The sequence below is a fragment of the Jaculus jaculus genome, chromosome 21 (genome assembly GCF_020740685.1).
Source record: "Jaculus jaculus isolate mJacJac1 chromosome 21, mJacJac1.mat.Y.cur, whole genome shotgun sequence".
NCBI classification, from domain to species: domain Eukaryota; kingdom Metazoa; phylum Chordata; class Mammalia; order Rodentia; family Dipodidae; genus Jaculus; species Jaculus jaculus.
The window spans coordinates 11,581,942-11,598,377 of NC_059122.1; the positions used below are offsets into that span (position 1 = coordinate 11,581,942).

The 16,436-nt window shown below is 56.4% G+C and overlaps 1 protein-coding gene across 2 annotated transcripts in view; it reads left to right on the plus strand.

Annotated features, from left to right (window-relative positions):
- Brd4 (bromodomain containing 4) overlaps positions 1-14,032 on the plus strand; it is a 76,864-nt gene extending 62,832 nt beyond the window's left edge. Inside the window, exons 12-20 of one of the 2 annotated variants that reach the window (XM_045139114.1) lie at positions 6,915-6,967; positions 7,091-7,466; positions 7,771-8,298; positions 10,969-11,081; positions 11,181-11,343; positions 11,440-11,570; positions 11,662-11,867; positions 11,950-12,187; positions 12,418-14,032. In XM_045139114.1, coding sequence (XP_044995049.1) covers positions 6,915-6,967; positions 7,091-7,466; positions 7,771-8,298; positions 10,969-11,081; positions 11,181-11,343; positions 11,440-11,570; positions 11,662-11,867; positions 11,950-12,187; positions 12,418-12,486 — 1,877 coding nt within the window. In that variant the 3' untranslated portion in view covers positions 12,487-14,032. Of the gene's footprint in view, positions 1-2,607; positions 4,457-6,914; positions 6,968-7,090; positions 7,467-7,770; positions 8,299-10,968; positions 11,082-11,180; positions 11,344-11,439; positions 11,571-11,661; positions 11,868-11,949; positions 12,188-12,417 lie in introns of those variants that run through there. The other variant, XM_045139115.1, reaches the window with a different exon arrangement.
- Positions 14,033-16,436: the final 2,404 nt, after the last annotated feature.

A 16,436-nucleotide genomic window follows, 5' to 3' on the forward strand; every position in this document is an offset into this window, starting at 1 on the left:
GAGGCATCTCTCCAGACCTTGAGGCCTTGAGGGAGCTCTGAAGTCTTGGGTCTCTGCCCTCCTTTAGGAGTAGGTGTACAGGCGTGCGAGGCAACACCTACCTGGACAATCTCAGGCCGTCATTCTTGTGCAGAAAGTACACTTAACCACTTCATCTTTTGTTGGGGGTGTTGTGGGTTGTTTGTGAACCAGGGTTTCCCTGTAGCCCAGGCTGAACTTGAACTCACTGTAATTCTACGTCAGCCTCCTGAGTTCCAGGACTACAGGTATTCAGCGCCATACCCAGCTTTTGTTTTTAGACCCCGTCACCACCACCCAGAAAAGAAAGAGAGCGGAAAGATTGTGCAACTAGTAACGTGAGAGTCCTGGGAACCGCGGCCGTGGCCAGCAGGAAGGAGAGGGACGAGAGCTGGCGGGCTGCGGCCTGGCCCTGAATAGCTGCTGGCCCGCCGCTCCTCAGCTGCCCGCTGCCCAGGCCGGCCCTCTTTCCCCTTGTTCCTTTTGGTGGCTGTGAAGTTGTCCTTTGCCTCTGCATGCAGTGAGCATGACGACCTCAAAGCTGGGTGGGCACGCACCAGTGAACTTCCCACGGTGAAGTACGGCTTCTGCCGCCCCATGCCACCCAGACGCTGCTAGAGATGGGCTGCAGGGTGGGTGCCTAACGGGAGGGAGGGCAGCGAAGGTGTTCCCTTCGGTCGGTTAGGCCTTAACTGTGTTTGCCTTCCTAGTTCTCCCATTTGAATTGGAGCTAAAATTCCCCAAATCATCTATTTTTGTCATTTGTACTAAGGATCAGTTCTGCTGGAATGACCCCAAGACATGAGTCTCTAAGAGAAACTGCAGAGAAGCGGCAAAACTGGGGCTGGAAGGGGTGGGACAAGAAACCTTCCACTGGCAGCTCCATGACAGGCGTGGGGTACGCAGTGTTGACCAGGGCAGTTTGTGGAGGCCATGGCCAGATGAGTACATGGGGTCACAGCCACCGTGTGTGGTGTTCCCATCCTTGTCGGCACCTCTTCCTCTCAGCCTAGCTGTTGGTTATGCTTGATACTCATTCGTTGAGCTTGGATTATACCTCGAGTCTGGAGCTGCTCAAGGGCTTAGTATTTGGGTGGGTTGAGTAGAGCCCAAGTGCCATCTCTTCACCCCAGCTGCTCAGGAGTGTGCAGACGTAGGTTGGACAGGCCCAAGGAAGGGTAATGTGTTCCCTTCACTGTTCTCACCAGCAAAGACCCCGGGTCTGGCACGTGGAGTGAAGGATGTCTGAAGGATGTCTGTCCCAGCGCTCTCCTCCTCACCGTACTGCTAATGCCTGCCTCTTTGCCGCGGGTCTCCAGGCCGCAGGGGCTGCACAGCTCATGCCCCTTTCCCCACCCATGTGCAGCTTCCTAGCCTGGAGTGAGTCTGCAGAGGTGCAGCAAGGAGATTTTCTCAGACTTTGGCCTTCTGTTCACACAAGAGCACAGTCCAGCTATTTTAGTCTCCTGGTTTCCTTTTCCCAGGATTGAACATGTGGGTGTTCCTTAATAGCTCCAGGGGAAAGAGGAATGCTTAATGTTTTGGAAAGGCTAGGGCTAGAGACTGCAGAGGCCATGGGACACTGAGCCCCGGCCAAAAAGCCAGTTTCATTTCCCTGGCCCCAGGGTCTTTGGGGGATTCATACCAATCCCAGCTCTGGGGCCCTGGCCTGACTGCCAGGGTGTGGTGCTTACCTAGAAAGGAGTGCAGCTCCTGGAAGGACCTGGAGTCGCAAGGCCAGGTGACACGTCTTGGAGAGATAGGAGCTTTCTTGGGGTGAGGGCCAGCTTTGTGGAATGTGGCCCCAGCATGAGGCATGGTGGGCGGAGTTTTCCCAGGCCGGGTTGCATGCATGTCTCCCGCGGCCCTGTCCTGCGACCATGTGTTAGCAGCCAGCCCAGCATACCTCCCTGGTCCACGGGCTATGTTGAACCCTAGAAAAGGACAGAGAGGTCAAGGCTTTTCCTCTTGGGTCCGTTCCCATCAGTGTGTGTCTGTCTGGCTTTCTCCCCGCCTCCCCCGCCCCCAACAAATCTTGTCACAGATTCTTCCTTTTATATAGTTGATGTTTTCTGCTTGGGGGCTGCACAAGAATTCAGAGACGGTCCTGCTCTTAGCCTCTCTGCAGGAAGTTCTGTCTTCCACCCCTCCCTTCTTAGGGCTTTTCTTGCGGGCCGCACTGTGAGAGGGCTGGCACTGCCTGAGACACAAGTCGCTGGTGCCTGGTGAGCGTGATACACCTCCCTGCAGTGAGAGGCCATGGACACTGGGAGTAACAAGAACATAGAGCCAGGCCGGGCGGGCACACCCGAGAACTGGCTGGCAGAGGCATTTCAGTTAGCCTGTGAGACGGCCGGAGAGAGTTTTGGAGATTTGTACACATAGTAGACCTGTGATCTCTCTAAGGCGTAGGTCAGTTTGTCCCCACTGAGGCAGGCCAGGGCTCCTGGTCTCCACCTAGGCTCTCTTGTGCCCTCTTAGCCTCCAGGGCACAAAGTCTGGCTTGGTCTGCAGTTCTTCTGTTCTTGTGACTTGAACGGTACATTCCACACCATTCTCTCACACTGGTTTCTCTTTCCCTCTATGTAGGTCCTGCCTAATCATTGGACACGGACTCTTAATAAAACGGTCTTCAGTTCCAGATTCCTTCCCAGCAAGCTATAGCTTAAGTCCCATTTTCTACTGTGAAAGGGACAGGACTCCATCAAGTTATGGAATTGCTCAGAGCTCTGGGCCTATCCCCCGGGTGGATAGTCATTTCCAGCAGCACATGCCTAGCCCCACCTTCGGGAAGGCTGCCTGCCTGGTCGACTACCTGGGCCTCCCTGTGCAAAGACTGCCTGGCTGTCATACCCAGCCTCTCTGGTCCTCTGGGTGGGTGGTGTCTCCGACAGGGTGAGGACAGTCCCACTCCACGTGCGCCCGTGAGGTGCTGCTTCCCGGACACAGCCCGGTCCCGCTGCGTCTGCCCCCCCCCCCCCCAAGACTCCCAGTCCTGACTGCTTTGCCCTTAGACTTTGTGGTGACTTTAGCACAAGGACTGCCTTGGTGGTACCTGAGGAAGAATGGATACTCTGACCTTCCAAGTGGGGCTCAGAGGAAAGGTCAGCTAGGCCCGAGGCTGTGGGGTGGTAGCCGAGTGTAGTGGTGTAGTGGTGCACTTGCCCTTGGAAGGCTGAAATAGGAGGGTCACTAGGAGTTCAAGGCCAGCCTGCGTTGGGGTAAGACCCTGTCTGCAAAACGAAGTAGCCTGGGAGACATTCCCTGAGTTCTTGGGTCTTTTCTCCTCAGGTTAGATGGGAAGGGAGACATGCAGGAGCAGCAGCCCATCCCCAGCGTCCCGGGCAGGACAGCCACTTCGTGGCTCCCCACCATGCATCTCTGGGGGCCGCCCTCCTCCGCATCGGCAGCCACCTAGAATGACAGCAGCAGCTAGGGCAGGCAAGACTGGGGCCACGTCATCCAAACCCTTCAAGGGTTCACCAAGGCGGCCCTTTGGCTCTAAAAATAAGTACCAGCCCTTTTTTGGTCATAAATCTAGCATCTCACCAGAAAACTGCCTGACATGAAAAATCCTCTAAGGAATTGCATCTGCATTTTAGGGGGCTCTTTTGCTCTTCTAAAGCATTCTTTGTGTGCGCTTCTGACAAGCCTGGCTTTCTCCTGTGACCTTGGAGCCTGCCTCCTGGTACTGAAATCGTGCCACAAACATACCACCTCTCTTAGGCTAGGGAGACCTGGGAGCCCTCCTCACATCCCCGAGTTCTTCCTCAGGGCTGCTCACTGCCATAGACTTGCCGTGGCTTTAGGGTCCCGGGCTCCCCAGAACATCTCACGGCCATGAGGACAGGCTGCTGAGCTCCTAGAGCCTTTCAAGTTCTCTCTGGGCATCCGTCTTCCAGTCAGCTCCGTTTACCAGACTATTCTGAGCTGCCCTTTGGCCTGCGCCTGACCTGTCCCCAGTGAACTTGTCTAGGCAGGGGGCTCTGTGCCCAGAGATTCCCATAGGACAGTTGGGAAGCTGCTTGGCATTATTTTCCTGGGAAGATTGTGCTATCTTGGACCAAATGGCATTCTAGATTCCCAGTGTCTTCTCCTCCCCGAACCTCCCTCCACACCCGAGTGCCCACAGCCTGACTGTCCTGCAGAGTGCTCTCGTCCTTGCTGTCTGAGGACCCTGACCCTAGCTCTGTGACAGAGGACACTCACACCTGCTGGACTTGAAAGCTCTGTGTTTAAACCATCATTTGTACAAGTGAACACAGCCCAGAGAGGACAGTGCCACCCATCCTTCCTGGCTAACCACTCCCTGTTCCTGGGCACTGGGGGTACCACCCGGGAGGGTCTCTGTGCACCAGCGGACTCTGGGTTCTGTGGGGTCGCCAACCAGGGTAGTGGAGGGTTCCTCTCTACACTCATTAACCCTGTCTGTCTCCTTTCCTCAAGTGGGGGTGGGTTGGGTTGGGGTGAAAAAACAATCAGTGTTTTAATCAGATTTTACAGAAACATTTTATTTCTTTGTACAATTACCATCCTGTGTAAAGATGAAATTTGTGTTGAGTTGAAGATTGTCGTGGAATAAAGATACACAGTTCTTGAGGCCATCTCCATGTAACCCTTTCTAGAGAGTTGTGTGTGGGTATCTGGGGACCGGTGTGTCGCAAAGCTGTGCACTCACTGTCTTGTTGTCTTGCTGGGCTTGGGCCACACAAGCCAGACAGGGCTGCGCCACCACATGCTCTGCTCCCTCTGTGTCACTTCCTCCCGGTGCTCTGCCTCATACCTCTCCCTTCTCTTTCCCTCTCTGGAGGTGAACCCAGGATAACTTCTGTGACGTTCCTTTCCTGGAGTCCCACTGCACTGGGCCCCAGGGCTGCTCTTGTGGGCCTTGGCTCACAGCCTGCAGGCAAGTGAGGAGCTGGAGCCGCCGCCCTGCGTCACGGAGAAGCAGTAACCAGGCATCTCCAGCCCTCCTAGCGCCTCCTCGCCACTCATTCAGCTGACATCTGGGGCTCCTCCCTGAGGCGTCACATGTCGCGTTGGACCCCTAGCTTTGTCTCCATGGCCAGGTCCCCTCAAGAGTGCACCCAGCGTTTGATTTGAGCAGCCATACTCCTCCCTGGCCCACCTCCTCCCACTGGGATAGTTGCTGGGAGAAGAGCCCGTTCCCCGGCTGCCCTTGCCATCCCCACCACATAAGTCCCTCTGCTTGTGAGGTCAGCCATTGCTCCTCCCTCACCCTTACTCCACAGCAGCCGAAGGGACTGTTCTGGTCCTGCAGATCTTCACACGTTTGTGTGTGGCTTGCCAGCAAAAGGTCCCTCGGCAGGTTTTTTTTGTTGTTGTTATTTTTACTTATTTGAGAGCGACACAGAGAGAAAGGCAGATAGACAGTGGGCATGCCAGGGCCTCCAGCCACTGCAGATGAACTCCAGATGCGTGCGCCCCCTTGTGCATCTGGCTAACGTGGGTCCTGGGGAATGGAGCCTCGAACCAGGGTCCTCAGGCTCCGCAGGCAAGCGCTAAGCCACCTCTCCAGCCCCTTCACAGGTTTTTTATCCAGCTCAGAGTGATCTATAGCCCTGGACCTAAGCATTGAGGCTTGAGGCCTGCTCTTATTCCCTGCGTCCACACGGGCTGCCTTCTCTGTGTGCGTGTCAGTGTTACCTGAAGCAGTGAGCTCCTACAGAGCACAAAGTCCCTTCTCATCCCTGTTGGTGTCGTGTTCTGTCTCAAGGACCATGCGTCCTAAAAAAATGCGTGGCACAGTCCTCAGTGAACAGCCATGCGCAGAGAGGTAGGCTCGGTTTGGATAAGGCTATGCTCTCAGCGCTCCCCAGCAAAGCCAGTAGGTGCCTCCGGGCATCAGGAGTCCGGAAGTCCAGCTTCCCACCTGATAGCAGACGCGGTATTGTCTGTCAGCCCTCGACCACTGGCCAGGGTCTTCTCCCTCCCTCCCCCCCCAGTCCTTACACCCCCATCCTGTTTGTCAGGGGAGGCGTCCAGCTGGCAAACGTTGTTGGGTGTGAACCTCTGAGGTGAGAGCAAAGGTCGCCAGCCAGGTTTTTACGCACCTCTCGCAGAAGCAGACATGCTGACGTACTGCAGCACCAGCAGGCCGCACAGCAGAAAGGCTCCTGAGGAGCCAAGGCACCTGCTGCCCTGCCCCCGCAGAAAGGGGTCTTTCTGAGGTCCGTCTCCACACGCGGAGACGGTAGCCAGTGTCATCCCCGGGTGGCAGTGAGTACCTGCCTTTCTGCTCACGGGCCTTTGGTGTGAGGCATACTTTCTTCACCAGTACTAATGCCAAGGCCCTTGACTGCGTTGGCATGCTTACAGTTTTCTTAGCCTTCCTGTGGCTCTGGCTCAGTAATCAGGCTGTATCCCGTGCCAACATCACTAGTTTCTGAGGTGAAAACCTCGGTATGCCACGTCGTGCCACCAGAGATCCCAACTAGTAGTGTCTTAGTTGAGTGTAACCCTGAATCTTCAGAGGCATCTTGCTCTTCTCAACTGTCCAACAAATTGGGATTATCTGAAACTTCCCAGGTGGTTCCAAAACCACAGGTTGTCATCCAGAGCATGTGTTGACCCTCCGTTTTACCCAAGGCCTAACCCTTGAAATGGGCACGTACTGGGCAAGGTCTCCGCAGCTTAATTAGCCAGTGACCGGAACCTTGCTCGGAGGCACCTTCCAGGCGTAGCTCTGGGAAGAGCCGCGGGCAGATGGGGAGGTAACCCCTGCTCATCTCCCTCCCGTGTGGCGACCCAGCCCAGGCACCCTTGCCCACTGTCACCAGTCCTTGTCCCCAGCTAATATGCCCTCTTTCTCTTCGGCACCCACGGCTGGTTTTTAACGTCCCCTGGAGCCTCACCACCTTCTCTTTTCTCTGTAGAGATGGCTCCAAAGGCAAAGAAGAAGGGGCACCCTGGGAGGGACCAAAAAAAGGTGCGTGTCTGGTGCCTTGGCGGTGCCCCTCTTCTAGATGGCGGCCGTTCTTGAAGCTCCGTGGTGGGTTCCCCTTGCCCTGCAGCAGCCTAAATGTCCTTCTGTCTGTCTGCCTGCCTGCAGCACCATCACCACCACCATCCGCAGATGCAGCCAGCCCCGACTCCAGTGCCCCAGCAGCCACCTCCACCTCCCCAACAGCCTCCACCGCCCCCACCGCCGCAGCAGCAGCAGCAGCAGCAGCCCCCGGCCCCTCCAGCACCGCCCTCCATGCCACCGCAGACTGCCCCAGCGATGAAGTCTTCTCCCCCGGCCTTCATCACCGCCCAGGTGCCTGTCCTGGAGCCTCAGCTGCCAGGCAGTGTCTTCGACCCCATCGGCCACTTCACCCAGCCCATCCTGCACCTGCCGCAGCCTGAGCTGCCCCCTCACCTGCCCCAGCCGCCTGAGCACAGCACTCCGCCCCATCTCAACCAGCACGCCGTGGTCTCTCCTCCAGGTGAGCTGTGGCCATTGACCAACCTGTCGGCACTAAAGGCCAGGTCGTGTTAGGTCAGAATCGTTCAGAGGAAGTCAGTCCGTGGGCTGAGGGCTGAGGACTGGCTGCAAGAACAGGGAACAAGAAGGGACAGGAGCAGACTAGACGGCAGCGCCCTCCCATAGTTCTCACTGGAAGTTGTCCTTGCGGTGGAGGTTGTGGCCCCCGCTGGAGCGTGAGGGAAGACTGCTCGCTGGAGACCCCTGAGGTGGTCCCCGGGCGACGCGGGGCGCTCGGCCTCAGCTCCGTGTTTGTGTCGTTGCAGCCCTGCACAACGCCCTGCCCCAGCAGCCTTCGCGGCCCAGCAACCGAGCCGCTGCCCTTCCCCCGAAGCCGGCCCGTCCCCCAGCCGTGTCCCCTGCCCTAGCCCAGCCACCCCTGCTCCCACAGCCCCCCATGGCTCAGCCCCCCCAGGTGCTGCTGGAGGATGAAGAGCCACCTACCCCGCCCCTCACGTCCATGCAGATGCAGCTGTACCTGCAGCAGCTGCAGAAGGCGCAGCCCCCCACGCCGCTCCTCCCTTCCGTGAAGGTGCAGCCCCCGCCCCCGCCGCCACCCCACCCTCCTGCGCAGCCGCCGTTGCAGCCACCACCGCCACCGCCTCCCCAAGCCCAGCCCCCACCACGGCCCGTGCACTTACAGTACATCCAGCAGCCACCACCAGCCCCGGGACAGCAGCCCTCCCATCCCGCCCCGGGACAGCAGCCCCCTCCACCCCAGCCTGCCAAGCCTCAGCAAGTCATCCAGCATCACCCTTCTCCCCGACACCACAAGTCAGACCCCTACGCAGCCGGTAAGTGGTCCTGGACGAAGGAAAGCTGGGGCCTACTGTGCTTCAGGCTATGGTGGGTTCATGGGCAAGCCCCACGGGCCTTTGGAGAAAAGCTGGCTCCCAGAAAGCATTGTTACTGCTTGGCTTGCAAGTCAAGATGGCCCAGAATGACCTTCCTGGCCCTTCCTTTAGAATATGTAGTAAGAAGCACATTGCAGTGCACAGTGCCTCCTGCTGGTGGGCGCCTGGGAAACACAGAGTGCACCCTCTGGAGGTCAGGGTGGGCCTCTCTGAGGTCAGCAGGAGCTAATTCAGTGGACAGAGAGATGGCCTCGCGGTTAAGGCACTTGCCGGTGAAGCTGAAAGACCCATGGTTCAACTCTCCAGATCCCACGTAAGCCTTACAAAGGTGAGGCGAGCACAGGGTTGCACGTGGCCACTAGGCAGCACAGGCGTCTGCAACTCAGGGACTGAGGCCCAGGCGTGCCAGTTCATTCTCATTCTCTCTCGCAAAAACATACATATATATATTTTTTAATAATGGGAACTGTGCTTATTTAAGTGGAAATGCTTGGAGTGTGGGCAGGGTCTAGAAAGCAATTTGGGAGTTTTCAGGGGTCTTGCCACTGCAAATGAACTCCAGATGCAAGTGCTGCTTTGGAAGCAAGGGCCTTTTGTGTTTTGTTTTGTTTTCGAGGTAGGGTCTCACTCTAGCCCAGACTGACCTGGAATTCACTATGTAGTCTCAGGGTGGACTTTAACTCACAGCCTCCCAAGTGCTGGAAATAAAGATGTGCACCACCACGCCCAGCTCTTTCTTAAAGTGTTTTAATTGTCCAGGAGAGAAAGAAGAAAGGGGGAGATAGGGAATGAGCGTGCCAGAGCCCCCAGCCTCCACAAACGAACCCCACGTGCACTCGCCGCTCTGTGCACCTGGCTCTACATGAGAACTGGTCAGTCCGACCTGGGTCCTTAGGCTTTATAAGCAAGGGCCTAGCCATTAAGCCACCGCTCCAGCCCTGACATTGGACTTTTAAAAGTCTTGACCAGTGTTGTGGCCTGCTGCATCTGGAGAATGTCCCATCGAGCCCATATGGCATGCGGTGACATTTGGGGGTCGGTGTGGAGTGCCTCGGTTCAGAGGTGCAGACATGCGCTTGGCTGTGGGGCACACCTAAGTTCTGTCTGCAGACTGAGCAGCAGAGCAGGGCCGTGACTGCCCTGGAGCCCCTGTCTGGCCTCCCATGTGGCTGTGCTGGTCTTGGCTGAGGGAAGGAGATGTTAGCACAGGTCCTCTGTCCATCCCCACTTCTAGTACCCATCCGCAGTCCCATCCAAGTTCCTGTGCTCTGGGATGACATAAAGGAAAGTGGTTTGGGACCCGGGTATTCGACCTCTCAACTTTCCAAGGCCATCCCTTGACGGCCGAGCCAGCCCTCGAAAGCCACCAGCATGGGGGAAGGGGGCTTGACAGCCAGGCCTGAGGGTCGTCTTTTGTCCGGATCAGCCTCAGCAGGTGCCCTTAAGGATACAGCCACAGATAAGAGGCTGTTACTGGCATGGGCCTGTGCCCTGCTGGCAAGCTGGAGTGAGCGTGGTGTCTTCCAAAGGGTCCTGACATGCCAGGACAGGAGGAAGGCCAGCTCTGCACAGCCCACGGGGCTGCGCGTCTGAGAGGCCTTGCCACCCTGCTAGCTCCCTGACCGACCTGCTCTTGGACCTGGCGGTGGTGAGGCCTGCCACACCTACGGCTGCCTTCGTGCTGCCAGAGTAGGCGCCTTTGGCTAGAGGTGGTCAGGGCTACCCGTGCCGGTCCACAGTTGCTTAGAAGTGGGACTTGATGAGCCAGCAGAAGTTGTGAGGTGGGCCTGGAGCAAAGGCTCTGTAGAGACACCCTGTGGGAGCATGTGACTAGTCCTCAGTGGAAGCTAGGCCGGCTGGCGAGTCCTCCGCCAGGGAGTCAAGCAGGGGAGCATCTGTGTGCTGGCAGGGACAGGACAGCTGCTCCTGTGGACTCCGTCTCTTCCGTGGTGCAGTTTAGAGTCAGAATTAGGTAGTCTGCAGTTCCCCAGCTCCTCTGGCCAAACTGAGTGCTTCAAAGTCCTGTGGGTGACTGTGAGCCCCAGGGTCTACTGTGCTTTGTTTGCCCTGCTGGGAGCCAGTCCTGAGCTTCTGTCTACTGTAGGCTGGGCCCTGAGAATTACCATTCTCCCCACTTCCTCTGCTGCCATTCTTGAGGCAGCCTATAAGCTACAAGGAAACAAAGTGTTTTCCCTGCGTTGAGTCTTTGGAGTGATGTTGCCATATTTAACCCAAGTGAACTTGAGGGCCTGTGCAAAGCTTGTGTAAAATACTGGTGCGCAGGCCTCGTGTGACATTGAGTGCGTCACACTAAGTTTCCTGTCTGATTCCGATGTGTGTAAGGATCAAGCACCATGGGGCTCCACAAAGCTGTGTTCAGGGGCATGACTGACTGGACTCCACATACTGGGGCTGGGGGCATTCTGCATCCAAGGTCGGGGTCACTTCTCTGCTAGGCTCAGTAAGGTTCTGTGCATCTTCACCCTTTCAGGCCTGGTTGGACCACATGACTCCACACCCAGACTAACGGCTTCTCCGTGACAGTCTTCTCGTGGCCCAGGGCTGGTGGCCTCTACCTCAGCCCCTTGACACACTACTTGTCCCTTCTAGGTCACCTTCGTGAAGCCCCCTCCCCGCTTATGATACATTCCCCCCAGATGCCACAGTTCCAGAGCCTGACTCATCAGTCTCCACCCCAGCAAAATGTCCAGCCTAAGAAGCAGGTAAAGGGCAGGGCTGGGCCTTGATCCTCAGCACCAGGCATGGGCTAGGGCTGGGAACGCCTGCTCGCCTCACGGGCCACCATGCCTGTCCTGTCCCAGGAGCTGCGTCCGCCCTCGGTGGTCCAGCCGCAGCCCCTGGTGGTGGTGAAGGAGGAGAAGATTCACTCGCCCATCGTCCGCAGTGAGCCCTTCAGCCCCTCGCTGCGGCCAGAGCCCCCCAAGCACCCTGAGAGCATCAAGGCCCCGATCCATCTGGCCCAGCGTGAGTGCCCTCCCCCCCCCCCAGCCCATGGGCTGCGAGTCACACCCCCCCACCCCAGTGTGCAGCCCAGCCAGACCCCCTGGTGTTGCATTCCAGGGCCTGAGATGAAGCCCGTTGATGTCGGGAGGCCTGTGATCCGGCCGCCTGAGCAGAGTGCGCCCCCGCCGGGAGCCCCCGACAAGGACAAGCAGAAACAGGAGCCCAAAACGCCAGTAGCACCAAAAAAGGTAGGGGCACCTAAGTCACCTCCTGGCGGTGAGGACCGGCCGTGCTTTGCAGGATCAGCGGGCCCTCATGGTGGCCCCTTGTGCCCTGCAGGACCTGAAAATCAAGAACATGGGCTCCTGGGCCAGCCTGGTGCAGAAGCATCCCACCACCCCGTCCTCCACAGCCAAGTCATCAAGCGACAGCTTTGAGCAGTTCCGCCGCGCCGCTCGCGAGAAGGAGGAGCGGGAGAAAGCCCTGAAGGCCCAGGCCGAGCACGCTGAGAAGGAGAAAGAACGGCTGCGGCAGGAGCGCATGAGGTGGGCTGGGGTCCAAGCAGGGCACTGAGGCTCCCAGGGCCACCCGGTCCAGGCTGACCTGGGCACCCTCCGCTCTGCCCAGGAGCCGAGAGGATGAGGACGCACTGGAACAGGCACGGCGCGCCCACGAGGAGGCACGGCGGCGCCAGGAGCAGCAGCAGCAGAGGCAGGAGCAGCAGCAGCAGCAGCAGCAGCAGCAGGCCGCCGCTGTGGCCGCAGCCGCCGCCCCCCAGGCACAGAGCTCCCAGCCCCAGTCCATGTTGGACCAGCAGAGGGAGTTGGCCCGGAAGCGGGAGCAAGAGCGGAGGCGCCGGGAGGCAGTGAGTCAGGGTCCCGGGTGGGCAGGAGTGCCCCTGGGGGAAAGGACCTGTGGTCTCAGAAGGAAAGGGTAGACTTGGGCCTGTGCTCTGCACCAGGATGTGCTCCGAGTTCACGTGGCTCCGTTTGGATGTAAAAAGGCCCAAGCGGCTGTAGGGTGGGCATTGAGGGCCGAGTGCGACAGGTGAGACAGGGTGCCCCATTCACCCCTCCTCTTTCTCTTTCTTCCTAGATGGCAGCTACAATTGACATGAATTTCCAGAGTGATCTTCTGTCAATATTTGAAGAAAATCTTTTCTGAGAGCACCTAGGTGACTTCTGGCTTTGATTTTCTGGCAAAGCGTTGACTCGGTAGTGTTAGGGCTGCAGTGAGGTGGGAGCCGCGGCCAGCTCTCTGCTCCTGGCTCTCCTGCATGCTATGCCCGGGGCAGGCCTGACGGGCAACGGAGGACCGCAGAGCCCATCTGCCTTATAGCCAGCCGGACCGACGTCCCTCCCCACCACGCTCTCGCAGGACGTCAGCTCAGAGCACGCCGCGATAAGAGCAGGTGCCGGCCGGACCCAAGGCCTGTGTCCCTGCGTGTGAGGCAGAGACCCTCCTCTGCGCCAAATGTCTACACAGTATACACAGGACGTGGCTGCCGCCGCCGCCGTGACTGGTTCTGTCCTGAGAACGTGACGTTCCTGCCCTGCTCGTTGGGAGTCTTTCCCCACACCCCAGCCCAGGAGACCAGGGCCAGCCGGCGTGAGCTGGAGCAGCAGGGCACCGGCCCACCCCTTTTCCGGCACTGACTTTGCCTTGAACAGACCCCTCTCCTCCCCCACAAGCCTTTAATTGAGAGCTGCTCTCTATAAGTGTTCGCTTGTGCAAAAGGGAATAGTGCCATGGAAGTGTGTGTGTGTCCGTGGCAATTCGGATTAAGGCGACTGTCCACGTGTGGGCAGGCCTCAACTGGGGAGTAAGGCCACCAACCAAAGTCAGTTCCTTCCCGCCTGTGTTTCTGGGGTTTTTTGTTGTTCTCGTTGTTCGTTTGTTTTGTTTTGTTTTGGGGGTTATGTTTGTTTAGTTTTTTCCCCTATATATATATAAATATATATATATTTTTGTTGTTGTTGTTGAAATTCTATTTTATTTTTGATTCTCTCTTTTCCTCCAGACACAATGGCACTGCTTATCTCCAAAATGGTGTGATCGTCTCATTGAGCAGCGGCTCCCACCGATGCCGTGGGTAGTGTGTGACCGTGGCTGTACTGTATAGTGAACATAGTTGGCATATCTTTCTTTGAAGTTTGTTGGTGTTTAAAAAAAAAACCCACAAAACTTAATCCACAAAACACACACAAAAAGAAAACATACACACACACACAAAAAAAAAAAAAAACCTGCCTATATGCAGTTACAAACTTTATTAGTCTATTTTTTAATTATAAATCCAGAAAGATGCAATATCTTTCCCTCCTTCCCCCTTATTTGTTGGCCTTTGTTTTTTAATGTCAATCCGTTTGTTTTTACATGAAAGGAAGAGCTTGGGGATGAGGTGGGTGCCAGGCACTGGGGAGGGGCCAAACAGAGCCTCCCCCGCGCCCCTCCCCACACACACACGGCACCTGGTCTAACCAGCCAGCTGCTCCTTCCTTTCCATCCTTTTTTTTTTTTTTTTTTTTTTTTGAGTTCATCATGGGGCCCTTGGTGAGGTTATACGTGCCATGAGAACCCATTCTACACCACAATGCTGGTGCCTCAGTGTTGGCCAAACTCTGGAGTCACTGACTGGTTTGACTTTCATACGGTGAATATGCATTTGGTCTGTACTGATCATGGAATAAACACATCTCTCTTTTTTTAATGCTGGTGTCTCCCGGACATTTCTTTGTGAAACACTTTGGCTTGCTGAGGGTGAGCCCAAGGTCCTAGGCCACCTTTGTGCAGGGGCTACCCACGGTGGCCGCAGAACCCCCTCTCTGGTCCTAGTGTAGCCTCTCCTGGGCAGGAACCGCGGCAGGGAGCCCAGATGCCCACGTCCCCCTGTACCCAAGGCGGTTGACGTGCGGAACCGCAGCCCCCACGTTCTCGCTGGATGCCATCGAACGCGCTTCTCCCACCCAAGGCCTGGGGCCACTGCTCCCTCCTTGCTTGCGTCTGGTTCCTCATTTCATTTAAGCTCAGGGGTTAGCCACACACTCTTAGGTAAGTGTGTATTTCCCGCCCCACCCCACCCCCGCTCCCCGAAAATATCCCTGTATCTTCACACATGGGCACATTTTTACCAAGAAAGCCCCATGGGGCTTCCCTCCTGTGTGCCCAGCAGTGTGTGCAGGGACGGGCAGAAACACGGGTGGCACGGACTGACAACCCACATTCCCGTTTCAATCCAGAAGGACCCTATTCCTGTCTCGCGTTGGACAATTGCCATACCTCCCAAAGAAGGTGTAGGTAGTCAGAGCGCCCCCCCCCCCCCCCCCCCCCCCCCCCCGGCCCACGGTCCCATCCTGCCCCAGCACTTGACCGGCCTCTGCGGGAGCCGTGGTGTTCTAGAACTCATCCTCCCTCCCTGTATTTGCTTCCCGCTCGGTTCAGAAACTTCCCCAGGCTGCGTCCTCCTACAGAGCTATAGAGGGGTTTCCCCCGAACCTTCCCACTCAAGACTGAATCCCACCATGTGGGCCTCCTGCACAGCTTCCTCGTGGGCGTTTCTCTAACTGGGTTGTCATTAGACCTGAGGGTTTATTTAATTTTCCTGGCCACTTCCACACCCTTCCTGCAGAACTAGAGGTAGTCCTATATGGAGGCGTGCGAGCCCCCACTATACGGATCGCTTGGCCAGTAATGATGTCAGTGAACGTGAGACTTGTATTAAAACACATGGTCATCTGTAGAGGGGATTGGTAGACTTTTCACTTATATACTAAAGGTTCTTTTTTTTTGTGCAGTTCTCATTGCAAAAAAATAAACATTTGTACTGAATATGAAAGAAATTCCCCTCCTGTGATTACTGCTGTCTTTTTTGAGGATAGAGTCGGTGGGGGCGGGGGTTCTGAGGCAGGGCCTGTATAGTGGACTTCAAAGAAAGGAGGTTCTCCGACGCCCACCAGATCTTCAGCCAGAGACCAGAACATATATAAAGTACACGGTGTTTGGCGCCTGGGGTCCATACAAGGCGTTGGAAGCCACCAAAACAGTAATAATAACAGTGCTTGCTGGCTAATCATGCAAGAAAAGAAAGGCTAAGTGCTGGGAGAAGGAGCTAGCACCATCCAGTCTTTGAAGTGCTATGCTGATGGTATCGCTCACTGGGGTAGGAAGATGCACCACGGGTTTCATGAGGGCCCCTGGACAAGCGCTGTGTTTATTGGCCTGTTACGGTCCAGTGGGAAGAGGCAGGAGGATGAGTGATGTGCTCAGAGGCCACAAACCAGAGGAGATCCGATGTTCCCAGTGGCGGTGGTGTGACTCCATAGTTGGCAAATCAAATGTCTTCTTGGCCAGGCTACTACTCCCAAGGCAGGAGCAGGGAGTTTAAGGCCAGCCTGGGCAATTTAGCAAGATGACATTCTTCCCCCTCCCCTCAAAAAAGAAAAGCAGCCCTTCTGAAAAGCCAGCACTGAAGAAGGTTCCTATGAGTTCAGAGAGGGCTTGGAGTCCCGAGATACTTAACCCTACCATGCACAATTCCCTGGAGTCTCCCTAGTGCGGTAATAGACCCACGGACACGTGAGAAGATGTCTGCTTAGAAACTTGCAGATGACGCGGCTGGAGAGACTGCTAAGCAGAGAAGGCACTTGCCTGCGAAGCCAAAGGACCCAGGTTCAATTCCACGTAAGCCAGATGCACGTGGTGGCACATGCGTCTGGAGTTCACTGGCAGTGGCTGGAGGCCCTGGTGTGCCCATAAATAAATAAACGAAAGTATTCTTTCAAAAAAAAATACCAGGTAAGGCCAGGTGTGGTGGCACACGTCTTGAATCCCAGCGCTTGGGAGGCAGAGGTAGGAGGATCGACATGGATTCGAAGCCACCCTGAGACTCAGTAAATTCCAGGTTAGCCTGAGCTAGAGACTACCTCGAAAAACTAGAAGAAGAAAAAAAAAAAAAAAAAAGTTGAAAACGCCCCAGTGACAATAGGGATGAGTCACAGATGGTCGGGGAAATGGTCCTGAATTCCTTGTTCGTCCAGATGAATGACTTCAGGCCAATGACTACGTCCTCGAATTTCAGGTTCATGGGCCGGCAGCGCGAGGATGTGATAAAGCTA